The 14918-nt window shown below is 44.2% G+C and overlaps 1 protein-coding gene across 1 annotated transcript in view; it reads right to left on the reverse strand.

The window, feature by feature from the left end:
- Nucleotides 1–14918, reverse strand: part of LOC105808925 (A disintegrin and metalloproteinase with thrombospondin motifs 17) — a 223642-nt gene that overhangs the window by 54571 nt on the left and 154153 nt on the right. Inside the window, exons 9-10 of the mRNA XM_012642686.1 lie at nt 10725–10865; nt 9026–9176 (exon numbers count right to left, since the gene is read on the reverse strand). Of these exons, the coding sequence (XP_012498140.1) occupies nt 9026–9176; nt 10725–10865 (292 nt within the window). The remainder of the gene's footprint in view (nt 1–9025; nt 9177–10724; nt 10866–14918) is intronic.

Genomic DNA, 14918 nt, shown 5'->3' on the forward strand with positions numbered 1-14918 from the left:
CTTGTAATCATAAAAAAGACTGATTGGGCAAATTGCATAAAGTTCATTTCCCCTTTGTAATAAATATTTACCATCCAGTGTTTATAACTTTTACGTTTGGACTTTCTTGAAATGCTTTATTGAACTAAAAACAACACATTACCATTGGCTAAAAGAGGAGACAGCTGTATTTGCCAATAACTTCTACAACAAATGCCAGCTATTGATGCCAATTTTTTTTTTTTGTAGCTCATATTTCCATAGACAGCTTCGAGCCTTACAATACCGGCATTCTGCAGACAGACATGAAAGATTTGATGGTGGTGGTGTGGGGGCCCCAAGGGCCCTAAACATTAAAAGGGACTGTTTTTTAATTTTTGTTGGTTCTCTGATATGCAAATGTTTGAGAAAACAACAATCTGGTTAACAGCAGAAGCCTAGGCTGCTCCCAAAGCAGTTGTAGCAATGCTTTTCCAAAGTTATTTACCCCACACCTTTGAGTAAGGAAATGGTTTTTAATTTTGATTGAGCTTAAGATACTACGAGTGCCAGAAGAACCCCCTACAGGGAAGTCCGGTCAGAAGGGAGGTTTGCACTCGAAACCGCACCACGCACCTGGCCTTTCTGTGCTCCAAGGCGTCTGGGGGAGCCTTATGAGTCCCTTTCGCAGAGTACGTTTGTCCATGCATAATTATAATTCATACGGTCACCGAGAAAACAACTGAATTGAAAATAAGTTTTCAAAATACAAAAACGACTCTACATTTGTAATATGGTCACGTACGTGTTTGCCAGCACACTGCACAAGATCTGGCCCTGGGTCTAACAACCACTGTAATGTTGAAGTAGTGGGGATCTAAATGATATTTTGAGATGTCAGCCACAACAGTTACGTGGTGTGAAAATACCTGTGATTCCTAATTACAGTGACCAGTCGTGGGCACGGCTGAGACTACTGTGGTTTATTGCTAACATTCTCCACCGAAGGAAATTCTAACCTCGATTAGAAGTTGTAGAAAAATAAGGGTGTAATGTCTTTCCTATCCCAGTTCACAAATTCTCTAAAATCTGTCCAAGGTCCCCAGTAAAGCAGCCCTGCTTTAGAACAGTAACAAAGGTGTGTTGATGAGAAACACAGTCTCCCTCTCCTGAGACAAGGGGAGGCCTCAACCTCTCCCAGGAATAGTCTGGGCTTATCTCTAGGCAGATAAGCTTTTTTTCCTGAGAAGAGGCAGCAGCAAAGTGAAAACTGCCCACCTCTAGCATCATGGCTGGTATTTTTCTCAAAATATTATCTATCCGGTTTTTCTTCTTCTTGTTTTTATGCTCTATATTCCAGAAAAATAAACAGAAAATGTTCAACTCTTTAGCACTGGTGTGTCTTATGGTTTTATTCCCTTGGCAGGGTCCAACCTCTATTATATATCATTATTATTTTCTATTCTGTAATAGGCTAAGTGTTCCAGAAAATTTAAGACAAGAGAGTCATAGACAGATAGACACACACACACCCCAAAACAGTTACCTCATTCACGTTTAGGTGCTTTTCCAAGCTGCCCCCAAGGGCTCTGAACAGGGATAGGAGCAGCAAGAGGCTTGACAGTTCTCATCAACACAGACTTTGGGGAAGCCCAGGGCTTGGGAATACAGACAGTACTCTCCATTCCCATGCATGAATGTGGTTTTTAGGAGAAGAGATTCCTCTAGATTTTTGGAGTTGTAATTCCTTTACAATATTCATTCCCCTAAAACTCCTGGCCAGGAGTAGTTTTCTTTCTTTTTTATGGCATCTAGGTTTTGTTTTTTTCCCCTGTTAAAGGGGGTCAAAAGTTGACTTGAAGAGTATCATTGAGAATTTGCATCGCAGTTCCCTCTGAAGTAACAGGAGATGTCTTGAGACATCATGATGTCATTGGTGGGATTACTTATGTGCAGACTGGACAATCGGTGCTGTCCACCTGGAGACACAGGATGGTCATGGGCCTCAGAAGACCCACACCTAAATGGAGCATGTCAAAAACCCTAACGTAATGTGGATTACATCAGTTTCTCAGCGGAATGGAGGATAAATGATTAATGTGCCTTTGTGATTCACCCACATAATCTACTTCTAATGTGCTTAGCCACAGAGATAAATAATATATGATGACATTTTATTTCCTTTGCTGGCTTATAGCTATACTCTTTGTTGTTATTTATTGGTTGCTTTACAGCTGATATACTACACTTTTTTTTTTTTGAGACAGAGTCTCACTATGTTGCCCTGGCTAGAGTGCTGTGGCATCAGCCTCGCTCACAGCAACATCAAACTCCTGGGCTCAAGCGATCCTCCTGCCTCAGCCTCCCGAGTAGCTGGGACTACAGGCATGCACCACCATGCCCAGCTAATTTTTTCTATATATATTTTTAGTTGTCCAGATCATTTCTTTCTATTTTTTAGTAGAGACAGGGTCTCGCTCTTGCTCAGGCTGGTCTCGAACTCCTGACCTTGAGCAATCCACCCGCCTCGGCCTCCCAGAGTGCTAGGATTACAGGCATGAGCCACCGCGCCCGGCCTGATATACTACATTTTTAACTCATCATAGGCTGACTTTATGTTTTATTATTACATGTTACAGACAGCATAAAAATCTTATAATAGTATACAGTTATGCATCATTTAATGACAGAAATACTTTCTGAGAAATGTGCTGTTAGGTGATTTCATCGCTGTATGAACATCATAGAGTGTACTTACACAAACCTACATGGTTTAGCCTACTACACACTTAGGCTATATGGCAGTGGTCCCCAATCTTTTTGGCACCAGGGACCTCTTATTAAGGAGTCTTCTTTGCGTACATTAGGCCCACCCAGATAATCCAGGAAAATCTCCCCACGTCAAGATACTGAACCCTACCTGCAAAGTCCTTGTCATCATAAAGTAACATTCACAAGTTCTGGGGAATAGGTTATAAAGATCTACTACAACTACATTCGTATTATTTTGTAGAAAACACTTGTTTAAATAATCAATGATCTCTTAAAAACATTTAAGTAGAGTAAGATACATATTTACCCATGTAGTTACTACTTACCCTTTTTTAAAATTCTTATTTTTTTAGAGACAGAGTCTCTAAAATAAATGAAATTAAAACCAAAAAACAAAAGATCAACAAAACGAAAAGTTGATTTCTTGAAAATACAAACAGAATTGACACACCTTCAGCCAGACTGAGAAAAAAGAACAGAAAGTCCAAATAAACCAAATCAGAGATGGAAAAGGAGACATGACAACTGATACTGCAGAAATCCAAAGGATCTTTAGAGATTGCTATGAGCAACGATAGACCAATAAATCGGAAAACCTAGAAGAAATGGATAAATGCCTAGACATATGCAACCCACCAAGATTAAAGCAGGAAGAAATCCAAAACCTGAACAAGCCAATAACGAGTACGGAGATAGAAACAGTACTAAAAAGTCTCCCATCAAAGATAAGCCCAGGACCGGATGGCTTCACTGCTGAATTACAAGCATTCAAAGAAGAACTCATACCAATCCCATTTAAACTATTCCAAAAAATTGAGGAGGAAGGGATACTCCAAAACTCATTCTATGAGGACTGAATCACCCTGATGCCAAAACCAGACAAAGACACAATAAAAAAAAGTAAACCATAGGCCAATATCATCGATGAACATGGACAGAAAATTCCTCAACAAAATACTAGCAAACCAGATTCAACAACCACAGCTCACTGATAACGTGTGTGCTTTTCCCCCTTCTGTGTTTCATTTTGGATAGTTTTAATTGCTTCATTTTCAAGTTCACCAGTCTTCTCATCTACAATGTTTAATTTGCCATCAATCCCATCCAGTGTACTTTTCATCTAAGACATTATAGTTTTTCTTCCTAGAAATTCCCTTTGGATCTTTTTTAACATTTTCCACATCTCTACTGCACATGTCTAATCTTCTGCTACCTTCTTGAACCTGGCATATGGTCATAATTACTGTTTTAATATCCTTGACACAGGTAATTCTATCACCAGTGTCATTTCTAGTTTGATTTTGATTAATTTTCCCTCAAATTATGGATATATTTTCCTGTTTCTTTGCATGCCTGGTAGTCTTTTATTTGATGCTAGACGTTGTGATTTTATTTTATTGAGCGCTGAATAATTTTGTACTTCTACAAATATATCTGAGCTTTGTTCTAGGACTTGATTAAACTTGGAAACAGTTTTATCCTTTTAGATATTGCTTTTGAGCTTTATTAGGTAGAACCAGGTCAGCATTTAATGTGGGGCTAATTTTTCCATGTGACTGAAGCAAAACCCTCCATGTGCCCTACCTGATGCCTATGTGAGCTCCAGAGAAGGTTCCCTCTCACCCTTCCAGATGGTTCTTTTCCCGGCCTTGGGTAGCTTGTTCACACACGTGCTGACCATTAAGCTGAACATTTAAGGAGGACTCTGCAGATTTCTGAGGATTTTCTTTGTGTAGCTCTTTCTTCTGTGGTCCTCTGCCTCGTGAAGGGTAGCTGCCTCAGCTTCTCTGTGGAACCTGCTCCATTTCTGCAACCCAGGACAACTGCTGCTCCTGCAGTTCTCCCTCCCTGCGCTGCAGCCTGGAGACTGCCCAGACAGCGGGCCAGGGCGACCGTGGGGCTCACCTCATTGTTTCACATTTCCCAAAGATCACAGGCCTTCATTGCTTGATGTCCAACATCCTGAAAATCATGGTTTCATACATTCTATGTTTTTTTTTTTAAAACTGTTTCAGATGGGAGAGTAAATCCATTCCTTTCTATTCCATCTTGGCCGAAAGCAAAAGTTGGGATAAGAAATTTAAAAACAACTTAGGGACCATTGTCATTTCATTACATGGTATCAATTTCAGTCCTCAATGGCATGAAAGGGTAATAATGGCTATAAAGATCAATTATGGTACTGGGTTAAAAGACCTTTCCAATTGGTTCTGAGTGTCTCTGGCTCCATGAGCAGTACAGGTTTCAGATGATGCCGAATTTTCCATAGCTCCCAGGAGTTCAATATAGAGAAATGCTGATTCTGGAGCTACACAGGTAAACCAGTTCTATCCCCCAACAGAAAAAAATCAGTGTTATCCAGAAAGGTGACAATAACGCAGATATCGGCTCACCTTATTGGGTGCTGACTGCATGACACACTCATTTCTGTGCAATTTACATGTATTAACTCACCAGAGGCCTGAGATTTTACCCGTAAGGCACAGAGAAGGAGAGATGATCGCCAGGAACCAGGCTGCAGTCACTCAGGCCCAAACTCACTGCCTTGAATGGTTTCTTGTCCTGGGTGGAAGCCACAGGAATGGTTTATACGGACCCCTCCAAGGCATTTGGCAAAGTCTTACATGTTATGTTGGTGAAGCAGACAGAGACGTGAAATCAGGCTGAGAGAGTAATCCACTGTACGGAGGCTCTACGGGTTTCTCTCTCAGCTCTGAGCTTGTCCACAGGCTCAAAGCTACGTAAGGAAGACTTAACAAATTTGCTATTAATATCAGGGTCATGGCTGGATCCCAGCACGACACATACTTGCTGAGCACCTCCTACGTGCCAGGCACTGCGCATAGTAATTCACCGAGGGGGACACTGGTGAGCCAAAGTGGAGACTGCTGCCCTTCAAGAGTTTACAATCTAGAAGAGGGAGATTATCAAAGCAATAGTCATGACGAACAAGTAAGCTGTGGCATGTTAAAAGACGGTAAGCGTCTGAAAGCGGCGTTCTCCCTTAGCAGATCAGGAGATGTGGGTGCTGCAGGGGTGAAGAGGGGAGGGTGCAGATTACAATCTTAAGTAGGGTGGTCAGGTTAGGCCTCATGGAGGAGGTTACATTTACAAACAAAACTCAAAAAAGATGAGGGAATGAATCATGTGGATAACTGAAAGAAGAGCGGTGGGGCAGAGGAAACAGCCAGCACGAAGCAGGAGGTCCCTGGCGGGGTCCAGGAAGAGCAGATGGCCAGCGTGGCCGGAACAGAGTAAGTGAAGGCGAGTGTGGAACGGGATGTGGCCCAGGAGGGGAGGGACACACGCCTGCATCAACAGGGCAGTGCTGCAGGAAGAGTCAAGGAATGATGACAGCACACGCATGCTCTCTTGCTACCCTGAACATCGACCGAAACACAGACCTATAAAAGCACGGAAGGAGCAGGTTGATGACACAGGGAGCCCTGGAGTCCAGAAGTGTGGCCTTGTCTTCATCTGGATTCAATTCAGACACATGTGCCATGCCCAGGGCAGCAGGCTCCAAGTCACAGGGAGGCACCTGGCCTTCGGCCTCTTCTTCTCCAGTATTGCAAAAGAGCGTTAGTGTGACATTTTCTCCAGCGCGAACAGTCACTGCCATCCCACTGTCAGATTCCTCTAAGGGAAGCATCACCAGCCTTGCGAGCAGGACACTCACCACTGACCAGCTGAGACGGTGGCCATGGAGGGGACCGTCACTACTTCACTCCCCTAAGTAATCACTCCTGCTGGCTATTGGGGAGGAAAATGCCATTTTATTTTATGTTTTATTACTGGTGAAACCCTCAAGGCAAAAGCAAGTAGGAAAGCATATTTTGCAGTTCCTGGTGAGACGTACGAAGAAGATGTTCAGCTTCGTCGTAACAGAAATGGGAGGATCTCACTTTATCCATAGTCAGATTTTGAGCTTCTAGGGAGAAAGGAGCTACAAAGCTGAGCTCATCACTACCGTTGGCCTCTAACTGTCCTCTTCAAACGAAAAGATGCTAATGAAGAAAAATAAGATAGTATGTCCCCTTCCTCCCCTTTGGCGTCTGTCTCTGAGTGGCGGCAGCCTTCCTTTCCTCCCTCTGAGACATGCCCAAGCCTGCTTTCCAGAACGACCCTTTCTGCCTGGCCCTGGCCCATTAGCTCATGTCTCTTAGCTTCTGTTTTCTCATCTGTTCAAATAGGGTTAAAAAGCCCCTGCCTCGAGGGTTGCAGTCAGGGCTTTGTGTCACAGTGCAAGGGAAGAGTCTGGCCGGGGAGACCATGGGCCCCCAGCACATGTGTCTGCCCTCTCTGTCCCTCCTCACCCAACTGGGGTGCAGTTGCCTGGCTCCTGGAAGGGGAAATGGCCCCAGCTCTCAGGGACCAGGGTTCTCTGTCCATCTCCCACCCCACTTAATCCTACCCCTGCAGGGCCAGCTCACCCTGGCCTGCCACGTCTCACCAGCCCACAGTGGGCAGGGTGGCCACTCTGTGCCCCTTGACTCAGCTGGGCACTTTCCTCTTCTCCATGTGGGGGGACCAGGGCCCTTCTGTTCTTCCTGAACACTCAGTGTCCTCCCTGGGCATCCCATCCACACAATCTCATGCTGCCTGCATGCCACCAAAGGATCCCCTGAAACTGGTTCTCTCTTGACATATCTGTGCATCAGTTCATTTTAGGGACTGAAAGCCGGGGACAGGCTAACAGATGCCCCTTGCAGGCACTGTGTATGGGAACAAGTCTTAGCAGTCGCACCATGCAGGGGCAGACGGAAGCATCAGGCACCATGACGGGCTGCTAGGACGATAAATCCTGGGCTCACAACATCTCTTTCAACCTTCTGCTGGGGGAAGGAGGTACAGGGCATCTAGTGGAGGACTGAAGTGGGGGGCAGCTGCCCACTGGTCCTCTGGAAGGTCCCCTGCTGGCACACTCCCCAGGGGAATGGCAGAAAAGTAACCAAACCACGCTGTGGGTTAATGTCCTTTAGGGAAAGAACCAGCAAGAGGCACCAGCCTGATTTTGAGGCACTGCCCTTTTCTGCACCCCAAATAATGGCAGGCAATGCCCACCTGCAGGTGCTGCCCCAGTTTCCTAAACCAATTCTCGCTTAGACAGGAAGCACTCAAGAGACAGCATCTCATCTCCAGAAGTCCCGGCTAACTGGCATCCCGGGGCCTCATTCTGGAGGCAGATGCTCGTGTACCCGCGTGCCTTGTTGCTGGTCCCATCCTGAGTTTTCACTCCACACATCCTCCCTGGCACCAGACACGCTCCTGAGTGCCAGTGCTGGCACAACCCTCCCTGAGGGTGGCTCCTGAGTCCCACACATCCCTAGCCGGTTCCCCCACTCTGTCCGCATCCTGCCCCAGGACTCTGCTCCTCTAGAGGGCTCTGCTTCTCTAGCCAAGTCCCACCGCCTAGTGCCAGCTGGACCGCAGGCTGCTCTGGCCTTCCCCGGGGCCAGGGCCTCCCTGTCTGCTACACAGATGCCACGGACAGGGAGACTGCCCTGCCCCGGGCCCCAGCATGCCCCTCTTGGCACCCCCAGCCCTAGAATCTGGCAAGCTATGGACCCTGCTGTTTGCAGCACGACGAAAAAGTGTGCACTCTGGGGGTGAAGAGGCTTGAGTTCGAATCCTTGCTTTACTACTTACTAACGAAGCCATTTTGAATGATCACTTAGCTTGATTTGGTGTCATCCTCCGTCAACTAGGATGGAATCTAGGGAGCAGCGGTGAGGACTGACTGGGACTATGCATGTTGGAAGCTTTAGGACCAAATTCATGGCCACTGTTAAATAAATGGTGACTGTTTAATGGGGTTATTATCACTATTAACATACAATCAATTTATAACTTGGTAAATATCTTCAATCTGATATTCTCAACATTTAACAGTTTTTAGCTCTCTGCCTTATCTGGTCAGGGTTGGAAGTCAGGTGACATTTTGTCACTTCCAAATATGAGTTAATTGCTTTTCTCTAGTGTCTGAAGGTTTTCATGCTAGTAACCCCAAAATACCCCTTGCAAAACTGCCTGTGTATGGCCATATGCGTGCAATTGCATGTGTGGGTGTGTATGCATGTGGGCTCTCTGGGGGGCACATGTACAAAAGCCTGTGAGGGTGTGTATTTTCATGTTTGCATATGTGACTGTGTGTGTGCGTACACGTATATACGGGTACATGTGCGCGTGTGCACATGCTGGGTGTGAATACCCACGTCTCCTGCAGAAGCCAGGCCCGCTGAGGGAGGGCGGGGCCCACGCTCTGTCCCGAGCCAGCCCTCTGGCGGCTGCGTACCTCCATGTTTCTGCAGAAGGTGGCGTTGGTGCCAAACAGGATCTGGCACTGCTCGTTGGCGCTGTAGTGCATGCCCGGCAGCTTGTGCGGAAGGCGCACCGTGTGCTGGCTCCTGGGGTCCGTGACCAGCAGGCAGGTGCTGACTTTTGACCTGAAACAGCCAAGAGACAGGGTGACTTGCAAATATACTGCCCAGGTTTTTGTTTTTTTGTCACCAAGAAAGATGTCCCTCCAAATTATTTATGGCAAAAGGACTCAGGCACCGGACACATGGATTCTGCTCTTTTTCCATGTGGCTGGGTGTGGATCTTGGCCCTGAAGGTGATGAGCGCCTGGTGACTGGGAGGGGCCTGGGAATAACACCCAGGAGGCTAATGGACTTGTCTTGGGGAGTCTGAAAGCTTTCTTTGATGAAAAACCTTTTGAAATAGATCACTATGATATTTTGTTACAATATGGCTTTGAGCAAAAGTTACTAGGAATGAAGTACAAGTTAGGGTTGTTTTGTTTTATTTTAAATGAAATCAAAGTGCTCATTCCAACTCCACGGATTCTCTTTGAGTGCTTGTTGGACCTCAGCAGATCCATTGGACTTGGTGTCTCACCTGACTGCACCCCCTGCCACCACTGAAAACTGGCAAGTGACACATCTGCCAGGGACTTCAGAATTTCAACCAGGATGGGAATGTTCATTTACAACGAGAAGTACTATCTCCAAAACACTGAACTGGGGACTGTGAGGATGGGGCTCTGGTAGGAGGTTATATACCTAAATGCTTTTATTTTTCAATTCCTAAAACAAGGCAGACGGCTGTAAAAAGAAAACCCAGCCACTTGCCAACATTTTTGGGGGAAAGAGTTGCATGCATGCAAGTACACACAGCTGACACTGGTCCACCTTTCCCGGGTTCAGACACACACTGCCCATCACCAGTGGGACCTGCACGGTGTATGTGAGCAAATGAAAGTGCCCCGTCTTGCTGCACTGACTCTTCCAGGTAAAGTGAAATAATGGCGGGGGACTTACAACAATTGATTAAGATTTGGTGATAATAAATCCTCAGTGGGAAGTACACTATATTAAAAGTAATGGGTTCATTTTTAAGCCACTGAAATGATTTCCCCATCAACAGGAAACCTCATGGAAGAAGAACTAGAACGATGCCTTTTCCACGTGACCCCGAATTCACTGGGCACTTGAAATGTGTTATTGGACTGCAAAGCTCATGTGCAGGTGAGACTCAGGGGCTCGCTGTCGTCTCAACAAGGTGGACGTAGCGTCACCACTAAGGAGTGATCGGGGTCTGTACATCAACTCCGCACAGCTCTGCCGCCTTGATCTGCACTGTCCCTGGTACAGACTCTGTTTGACAAAGCTATGCGACCAGATGGCCAATTCTGACACAGAAACCTGAGCCTGGAAAGGTGCAGATGCCTTGTGGGAAGAAGGTAGCAGTGAGATAGACACACTCCCTCCCCACCTCCCTGGCAGATTCCCTCCCCGTCAAGGGCAGCAGCACATCGTAACAGATGCACACGGGGCAGGTCGTTCTTGCCAGTTATAGGGGACTCCGTCCTAACACCTCTTCAGGCCAGCTGAGAATTCGGAAAGAGATTCATTTTTCCTCCTCACACTGAATTCTGTCTTTTGGAAGTACTTTTTGTTGTACCCATTTTATAGAATGATTCAAGGACCTACTTGAGGAAGTTTTCAAGGTCATCTCGACTGCAGGAGGACCAAGAGAGGTCGCTGGGGTTCCGGCCTTTCACCCACTCTCCCGACATGATGTGGGACCTGCCGGCGCAGGACGAGTGGTCGTCATCGTGGTTCATGCCCAAGCTGTCCAAGGAGAAGGAGAGAGGGATGCTTAGGCTCCAGGGGCTAGCATATCACACTAACTTAAATCAAGTCTTAAGTACGAAAGGTGACATAGGGCGACACCAGTCCTCACAGAGCAGATCCACAGTCATGAGTGCGTGGAGGAACGGACAGGGTGAGGATTTGCTCACCTAGTGAATGAAGATCAACTGGGCAAATAACAGACACTAATAACATTCACTAAATAATAAATGAACGTTGATCTTAACTGCGATAATTAACTGTGACATTATAGTTCTTAAACTCCAAGCTTCTGAGGATTAGACTTGGTTTCTCACTCTAAATACTCCAGTGTTAATGGTCTAAGTGTTTTTGTTCCTTAGAGATAAGTGAGTGTGTTAAGAGCCACTGGGAACCATCCAAGACTTTTAGAATATCCTGGATTAAAGTCTTCGAACTAATGAAAAATTGTGGCTTTTCTATTTTTCATATCGCCATACCTGGGTCCAATGTGATAATACCAGTCATCTTCCCCACCCCTCTGTACCAGAGAGACACCAGGATACCTGCCTAGGCATGCGTGGCTGGCCACACGCTGTGAACTGAGCAATGATCTCAGTTTATATACATGCCCTCACTGGGGTAAGCTGAGACGCAGAAGATCTGATGGCCCAGTTTGCTGACCTGTGATTTCCACGTGAGAGACCTACCATGCATAAAGATATCTGTTTTTTGTCAACGATACCAGTGAAAAAAAATATATGCAGTTTAATTCATTCAAAAATATTTATTTCCCACATGCCAGGTAATGGACCAAAAGGAGAAGATACAACAGTACACAAGATGCCACCCCTGACCTCAGATCACTGCCAGCCTGGGAGAAGAGATGAACCCAGATGAAGAGAATTATGAAGAGAGGTTCTAAACGCTTCCCTGGAGCCATCTTGTCCTAGTTTGCCTCATATGTTCCTGAGCATCTTTTATCAACTCCCCTGCTTGCTGCTCAATGCTGGTATCTCTCCAAGAGAGGCCCACCCTGTCTTCTCCTCTACACGCCCTGCAGGCCACCCCTGTGCCCTTGTCTACAGAGATCTTCCCTTGGCCAACCCCCAGGTGGAATGGGATCGGCCAAAGCCATCCGCATCCTTTGAGAGACACACTGCCTCACGCTTGTGTGTCCTGGATCTTTGGGCTAAGCAGGGCGCTCTCGGATCACCCACACGTGTCTGCTCCCATCGGTGGAGCAGGGCATGCTCACCAAGGGTCAAGAGTATTTATTCTCAACTTACTGATGTCAGTGGTACATGTTATTTCAATTCATACATGTGGTTACATACTGGGTTAACCAATAAAACATGAGGACAAAAGCAAAGTTGTTGTTTTCATGTGAACTGATTTAGCTAGCAGCTAAAATAAATTGTTATCAAATTAGGTGTGCGCAAGACAACCATAAGATGAAGAACAAATCATAAAAATCTGCTCCCAGGCTGCTTCACAAGGGTCTTTTATGTTCCTGTCCATATACACATGCACAGATATATACAAGGAACTGGATTCAAACCCTTGTTGTAGGTGTGCTTGGCCTGAGGATGGTTATGTGGAAGTCTAGTTGGCAGACACTTGCCCTTCAAGAGAAGGCTTTCCCTCTCCATCACAAAATTGGTGGAAAAACTATAACTTTCATAGCTTAAGTTAAAACAAAATGTTTAAAGCACTTAAGTGAAAAAACTATTATTTTCATAGCTTAAGTTAAAACAAAATGTTTAAAGCACTTAAGTGAAAAAACTATTATTTTCATAGCTTAAGTTAAAACAAAATGTTTAAAGCATCTAAATATAATTTCTTGATGTTTAACCACTTGAACCAGTATTTTTGGTTAATTGGTCAACTGATCACTATCATGTCAGAAAAGAGCTTCTACAGGCTCTTCTGACTCACCGGATTCCTTCAGAGCAGCTTCTCCAGCCGTAACTGGCACGCAGCAAGCACTCGGCAAATATTTATCAAATTGATTATCTGTGCAATACTGAAGAAAGTGCCAAAAAAAAAATCGGAGAAACCATATCCACTAAATTAAGCATGTCAATTTAGTGCAGTGGCGGATTGCGCAGAATAGCGAAAACCATCTCTAGTTAGATTCCATCTCCTGCTGCCTAGATGTCAGGCATCCATCCAATTAGGCTTATAGAAGACCCCCAAAATTATCAGATAAATGTTGGCCAATGAGAATAATTTAGATATATTCTCAAGGTTCACTTTGCTAAATGAAGTAAGTCCTATTTTTAATGCAATTACTCAGCTCTTTACTTTTTTGGAAGGATCGGCAACAGAAAATGTCTGTTTATATACAAGTACATGGTAAAGCAATTTCCATTCGGCTTTTTAAAAAATTGTTACAAATAAAAAGGTTTTTGTTTAAATACATTCATCCTTTGCACACAAAATACATTCTTTTTACTTTTACCCTCAGTATGAATTATTTATTTTTTTGAGGGTTGTTTTATTTTTTTTAACTTTCAGGTGGTAAAAACACTTAATATGAGATCTACCCTCTTAAATTTTTAAGTATACAATACAGTGTTGTTAACTATGGTTACAATGTTTTATAGCAGATGTCGAGAACTTATTCACCTTGCTTAACTGAAATTTGATGCTAACTGATTAGCAACTCTACCTTCCCCCACCCCTGCCCCTGGCAACTGCCAGTCTCTTTGATTCTATGAATTTGACTATTTTCAATACCTCATATAAGTGGAATCATGTAGTATTTTTCCTTCTATGATTGGCTTATTTCATTTAGTGTAAGGGGTTAATTTCCAAAATATATGAGGAAGTCCTACAACTCAATAGCAAAAAAAACTAATAACCCAGTTAAAAAATGGGCTAAAGACTTGAATAGACATTTCCCCAAAGAAGACATACAAATGGACAGCAGGTACGTAAAAAGGTGCCCAATATCACTAATCATCAGGAAAATACAAATAAAAACCACAATGAGATAGTACCTAATACCTCTCATGATATTTATTATAAAAAACACAAAAGATGACAAGTGTCTGCAAGGATGTAGAGAAATTAGAACCCCTGTGCACTGCTGGTAGAAATGCAAAATAGTGTAGCTGCTATGGAAAAATAGTACGGAGAATCCTCAAAAAATTAAAAATAGAAATACCATATGATCCAGCAATCCCACTTCCAGGTAATCATGCAAAATAAGTGAAATCAGAATCTTGAAGAAATATTAGCACTCCCATGTTCATTGAAGCATTATTCACAATAGCCAAGAACCTAAATGTCCACCAGAAATGGATAAATAAAATGCATTATATACGTACAATGGAATAGTATTCAGCCTTAAAAAAGGAAATTCTGCAATATGTGACAACATGGAAGAACCTGAGGACATTATGTTCAATGAAATCAGACTTTTATTTTTTCTACCTGTTTCCTCCCTTCTCTATTTCATGTTAACTTTTGAAGGAATTGACTGGCTTTTCGAGCACATTTAGCAAAGGACATCAAAAGTTGACTATCTTAAATTTTATTTAGGGGTTTGATTTTATATCTTTATATAAAACTGGTGATAGGTTTTTTTAAATAGGTAGAGCTTCTGAAAATTTTCATGGATTTCAATGAACTCTGCTAAATGTGTAGAGGTTACAGAAATAAAATGTCTCATGAAAAGAACGCCTCCAGTATCCATCTTATAAAGTGTAACCATGGCATGTGGACCGTGTCAAACTGCTCCGTCTCCAGCCTCGGCAGGTGTGGTCCTTATTCAGCATTAAGGGATGTCCCATCATAAAGGTCACAACCCATAGATCCTGGAGTCCTAATCTGAGTCACAGACCAGGGTCTGTATTTTGAATGTGGTCTTGCCCTTCGAAGAATGAAGCAAATGCAAGGTCTTGGTTGTGTCAGTGATGTGACACATTTGGGAACATAAGCCTAAAAGGAGGAAAGGTTTTGCCTCCTCAAGGAACGTTCATGATTTCAGGAAGCCAAGGTTCTGGGATCCTGAGCTGGGTCTTTGGGAAAATCATCTGGGAACTTAAACAGGGGCTCCACTTGCCC

This window comes from Propithecus coquereli, unplaced genomic scaffold (genome assembly GCF_000956105.1).
Source record: "Propithecus coquereli isolate 6110/MARCELLA unplaced genomic scaffold, Pcoq_1.0 Scaffold184, whole genome shotgun sequence".
Taxonomy (NCBI): domain Eukaryota; kingdom Metazoa; phylum Chordata; class Mammalia; order Primates; family Indriidae; genus Propithecus; species Propithecus coquereli.